This window comes from Limulus polyphemus, unplaced genomic scaffold, assembly GCF_000517525.1.
Source record: "Limulus polyphemus unplaced genomic scaffold, Limulus_polyphemus-2.1.2 Scaffold1186, whole genome shotgun sequence".
NCBI classification, from domain to species: Eukaryota; Metazoa; Arthropoda; class Merostomata; order Xiphosura; family Limulidae; genus Limulus; species Limulus polyphemus.
The window spans coordinates 107,429-113,415 of record NW_013666796.1 but is presented as its reverse complement, the minus strand read 5'-3'; the positions used below and the strand labels follow the sequence as shown (position 1 = coordinate 113,415).

Sequence of the window (5,987 nt, the reverse complement as noted above, 5' to 3'; positions counted from 1 at the left end):
AAAAAATTAAATAATAGATTGAACAATCGCCAAGTTTTTAATATTTTTATTTAAAGAAGGATGACGTTTCGAGCTAGCGCTCTTCGTTAGATCGTACAGCTTGGTTGTAAGCTGTATGATCTGACGAAGAGCGCTAGCTCGAAACGTCATCCTTCTTTAAATAAACAAAAACACTTGGCGATTGTTCAACCTGTTATATAATTTTTATACTTGTGTTGCTAGGAAAGCTGACATAAAAGCCATTGTTGGAACATGGTGTTACCAAAACGCACTGACTTTTCTATATATTAGAAGTTATTAATCTAACTGATTTTTACCAATAATTATTCTACGAATACGCCACGAATTTATTTCATGAATGATCTTAATCTTAATTGGCTCACAAAGGAATTTACCGAAGTTTGACTGCCTCGACTGAACTTTTCTGCCTCATTGTTGGTCAAGGTTGATTTCACAAAATATTTACATTTCAGTTGGCTATGAAATGTGAGGTTAGGGCATACTATGGAGTGGAGGTGGTCGTACTTGCCTCGTCATTTTTGATGGGTTATACACTAGTATCTGTTATAATAATACTCAGTTTTTTATGTCCTGAAAATGCGCATGCGCGCGCACTTCATTTCAACGGATGTAAATATACTTTAGTAGACATTTTGTACACCAACGTATTAAAAGCTTACTAATGTTTTTAAAAAGGTTTAACGTTAGGTCGTAGAATACAATATAAGTTTATTTATTGATGGTATTAAATTCGGTCAAGTTTAGCCCTAGCTAAACTAAAGCAAAAACGTACACAAGTTACAGTGTTAATCAATCTCTTTATCGAATATATAATCAATATCAGTGGCTTAAGTATGCTTCCACAGTTTGCGAAATTGTGGCCTGGAGGACAGCATATTTTGTAGCTACGCCATTTGGTCGTACTTAATAAAGGCTTAACTAATATTAGGCCTAAGTCAATTGGCACAAACCGATGGCTCATTCCTTTTCTCTCACAAGGCCTCTTTTTTCGTTTAAAATACAATTATAATAATACTCTTATCTTCATGATTAAAAACAAACAAAAAACGGCGCTTTAGCTTAATAAAATTACCAATACGACCGTGTATTGATACAAATTTTGGTGTCTATGATTATAATTCTTTTGTACTATTTTTGAAATCTTTTATTTAAAGAAGCACTATTACAATAAAGATATTAATTTGACCATTAATATTTTGCAGGTCACTGTTAGTATAACGATAATTACGAAATAGGCTGGTTTTAAGAGTCGCGTGAATGTTAGATTTACACACAAAAAAGGGCGATTTTAACTCAAAATTAAACTCTTGACTAAAATAATTGAGGACTGAGACCCGAAATTTATAGCCATAACACCAGTTGAACTGAGGCTCGGAACCCTCAATTTATTAAAAACAGAGAAACGGTTTCTAAGGCAATTCATTGTTTCATGCAGAGTTATGTCTCAGTTAGTTTGGAAATAAAAATGTTTTGTTCATCTTCACATTCTTGTGCTTAGTTTTATTCTTTTCTCTTTCATATATGTTTTAAAGTTTAGAGTTAAAAATCGGTACTAACTATTGACAATAAGCGGAGTTGGAAGAAAGTTAAATAATTTGTTGTCTTCTTTCGAGAATATTTCTAACCGACCCGCATTTAATCTCATACCCCAAAATCGATGGATCATTTCTTTTCTTCACGAGACTTCTTTTTCTTTTAAAATACAATTATAATAAGACTCTTATCTTCATCATAAAAAACCAGTGCTTTAGCACCATAAAATTAACACTAAAAAAAGAAAAGACTATTTTATGAAATATTTATAAATATTAGAAACCTTGTGATTTTTCTACTTATCTTTTTTTATAATCATATTCTCAATAAGTATACAAACGTTCACTACACTCACTCAGTCCTTATTTTAAGTATAGTTCTCGTGAAGTATTTTATAGAAATATTGCAATATACGTATATTTTTTTGCTAATATAGATTAGGAAAACATAAACCAAATACTAAGCTCGTATGGCGTAAGGCTACAAAGGAAGTTCCCCCCCCCCCTTCCATCCCCGACGTATTTAAAAATGGCCAGGGACTAATAGGACAATATTAACTGTGGAATATTAAAATCCTCGTTGTTCGCAGAAAAATTACCTTGGGCTGAATATAGTTAATCAATGGAATATACTGGGCAACATTTACCTAAGCTTATCAATTTAAGTTTGTAATATTTCGCTCTTCCCTTCCAACAATCACTGTTAAGCTTTCAGTAGTATTTAAATTTTGATATTGCGCTAAAATTAAAACTTATATAAACTTTTGTTTTAAAATACATGGTTCATTCATGCTAATACGTCTACTTTTATTTAGGTTATTGTTCATATGTTTTGAAATTCTGACAATACAGATACAATATATGTTCATTATTGATAGAAACTGATAAACTGTTTTGTTGCTTTGGGAACGAAAGTGTCTCGAAGACTTTTACTACGTTACATTTAGTTTGATGGTAGCTTATTTCAAAAGTTTAAATGAAAATCACACAGTTTTGAAAATTCCTGTAACTTGCATGACAGCTTCAGCAATTAGATATTTCTTCGTGAAAACAAACTGTGAATTAACACTGATTAAACATCTAGTAATTAAGCATTATCCATCTTATTTTCTGTGTGTGATCAATGTCTTTTGATGCAGTGCCGGGTTTAGAGTGGGTGCAACCCATTCAATTGCTTGGGGGCCTCGAGCCCCCCAAAAGGGGGTCTCAATTTTGAATCACTCTAGAGGGGGGGGGGGTCAATTTTCAATCATCCTAAGAAGGGGGCCTCCAAAATCTCAGTAATGCATAAGGGCTTCAAAGGGTCTAAATCCGGCCTTGCTCTGATGACAAAAACTGACAAGTCTCATGCTCAATTTTGACATCATTGTTGATTAATGACTCACGGTTTTCTTAACAAATCAGAGCTTGCACAACCATGATGCTACCCGTATCGTAATTTCTGACCAATCAAATATGAAGAATGTTACATTGCGAAATGTTCAAAGTATTGTGAAGAAGAAAAAATCCGAATTGGTTGCTGATTCACATATTGGAAGACAGAATAATTGAAGTCCTCATATGTGATTCACAAAAATATAAAGTTAAGAGTGATATTTCCATTATTCACACATAACAAATTATAACGCAAAAACATAAATAAAAAAGGGATCCAATGTAAAATATGAGGAAAAGTGTAAATATCCTAAAATAAGTCACTCTTTGTGTTTTAATGAAAGGGGTGGTTTAAGTGCCCCTGGCAATAATAAAATCTCCATAAACCTTTCCGGTTGTCCAGGGTACTGGTGAAAACCACAGAAATCCTATTACTTGACCAGTTGGTCTTGTTCTGCACTTTAGTTACCGTAAACCAAAGTTGTCGTTTTCTTAGTGCAAAGTTACACAGCAGGCTATCTGCACTTTGTCCACCGCGGAGAATCGAACTTCGTATTTTAGTGTTGTATATCCGTAAACTTACTACTGACAAACTATAGTTCCCCCTTTTTGAACTGACGCGAAACAAACAAAAAACATAGATGTGCAAAGTCAGTCGGTATTCTAATATGGCGATATAGAGACCGACAATCGTGAAGTGTCAACTTGAATGAGCCAGGAAGTTTTACTTGACATCAGGTGGATCTGACATCATCTTGTGCAGAAGCTGATTAAAACCATCAGATAGGTTATCATTGATTTGTAAGACATGCAACTTGCTGCTTGGAATAAAAAAAAATACCCAACTTATATCAGTTAGGAAACCATCTTTGATTGGCCAGAAATAATGTCTTGTATTGTGTCATTATTATCCTGGGGCTTTTTTTAAAGAGAAGAAAAAAACTCTGGTTCATTGCTCATGAGAAATTAGATTCGTAAGGTGTTTTCATAAGAAAAGGAAATAGCTTGTTAGGACTTGTTCCACACACAAAAAGACTGGGTAATTAACGTCATGTGAGGTATCTAAATTATTATCAGGTAGGGGATCTTTCCTGCCATACAAAATCAGTTTGATCTGACGTCTATGCTACTTTTGTTTTATGTCCTTAAAATTAAATAATAGGTTGAACAATCGCCAAGTTTTAATATATATATATTGTAAATTGTACGATCTGACGAAGACCGCTAGGTCGAAACGTCATCCTTTAAATAAAAAATATGTAAAAACTTGTTCAACCTATTATTTAATGTTGATATTTTCGTCGCCTATGCGGTTTTAACTATATTTGTCTTTTTATGACCTTAAAATTCATTTATAACTTAACGTAATATATGAATTATTTTTCATCACACCTGACTACGTCTACAATCATAAAACGAACAAAATTTTCACAAACGAATGAGGTACAGAAGGGATAAGATTAAGTCAAACCATCCTGCAGACTCAGAAGTCAGACAGTTGAAATCTTCATTCTTTCTTGATGTAGTTTTTGGACGTGTACGACTGAGAAGTAGGGGCTTTTAAACGATGCATTAATTTCGGAATCTTGTTAGATCTTCTCTTCTTTCCTCTAAAGAAAGAGGTACAAAAATAAATGTTAAAAACAAAGAACACGGCTTGACTTTTATTGGGAGAGTGTGAATACACGCGGTCATCTTTCTTGTAGATGGTTTACAATAAAATGGAATTATCTGAAAGTAAAATACAATTAAACTCTGCAACATTTTAGATTAAATCCCTGCATATACGTGTTTCACCTGTGTTACTAATGATTGTTTGTTTTTAATCATGCACAAAGCCACACAAGGGCTATCTGTGCTCTGCCCACCACGGGTATCGAAACCCGGTTTCTAGCGTTGTAAGTCTGCAGATATACCGCTGTACCACTGGGGGGGGGGGCGTGTTACTAATGAAAAACATAATTACCTACAAAATGACTTGAATGATACGCTGATTCATTACGACAATCAAATATAGTAGTCGATTATTTAATAACATTGTTTGTTTGTAGTTAGGCAAAAAGCTACACAAAGGGCTCTCTGTGCTCTTCTCATCACGGGTATCAAAACCCGGTTTCTAGCGTTGTAAGTCCGCAGACCTGCAGCTGTGCCACGAGGAGTTACAATAATCAGTTGATGATGATAGAATATTCGAAATCACATAAATGTTAATAAAATATTGCGTACTACTAATAAACCGTTCATAAAATCAGCTAAAAAAATTATCTAAGATATCTTCGGCATATCTGTTGTTGTTAGCGCCAGGCTTCACAATGGACCACCATTTACCGGTGCTCCACCAGAGACTCAGCACATATATAATAAATATAGAAACTTCAACGATAAGGATCTGGATACAAAATCTGTGCTTTAAATCAGAATTGCTGGATCATTTTATACGATGATTTTCCTAAAGACGAGTCCCTAAAGTTCGGGGTCGGACGTGACCTAATCATTATGCTGCCCGTACATGAATTCTAGGTTTGATTTGAAATTAGGAATGACCTTGTGGTTAGTGTGTTTGCGGGTTCATGAAGCTGTGGTCGTGTTATAAGAGCGGTCATAAATATAAAACAAAAACATTATTCAGTCAGATAATAGTAACCCAAGAGTTCGCGGTGGGTGCTGTTGACTATGTGCCTTCCCTCTAGTCTATAAGCTCAAATTTATATAAGTTGTTATGAGCAGATATCCCTTTATTTAACTTTGCGTGAAGAATTCTGAAATTAGCTCAACATAAGTAGAGTGAAAAACACTTGGTTGTAATGTTGACCGACTTTACTACGCCTGACAAGTTTTCATAAATCTAATTTAACTGTGTTTTCTGAAAGGTAAACGTGTGAGGTTCGAAAAGGGTCCTCAAAAACATATTTTATCATATAAAAGTTTAGTAATGGGTTGCGAACTTAGTAAAACTGAATTACTCAAGCCTTGAAATCGAAGTGTTGCTAAATTTATTCTCACAAACAACTAACTTCATGTCGATAATGTTTTTTAAAGGCAACTTATAACGGTTCGTTT

The 5,987-nt window shown here is 34.2% G+C and overlaps 1 protein-coding gene across 1 annotated transcript in view; it reads right to left on the bottom strand.

Annotated features, from left to right (window-relative positions):
- Positions 1 to 4,322: 4,322 nt before the first annotated feature.
- LOC111086554 overlaps positions 4,323 to 5,987 on the bottom strand; it is an 11,054-nt gene continuing 9,389 nt past the window's right edge. Inside the window, exon 3 of the mRNA XM_022389796.1 lies at positions 4,323 to 4,537. Within this exon, the coding sequence (XP_022245504.1) occupies positions 4,435 to 4,537 (103 nt within the window). The 3' untranslated portion in view covers positions 4,323 to 4,434. The remainder of the gene's footprint in view (positions 4,538 to 5,987) is intronic.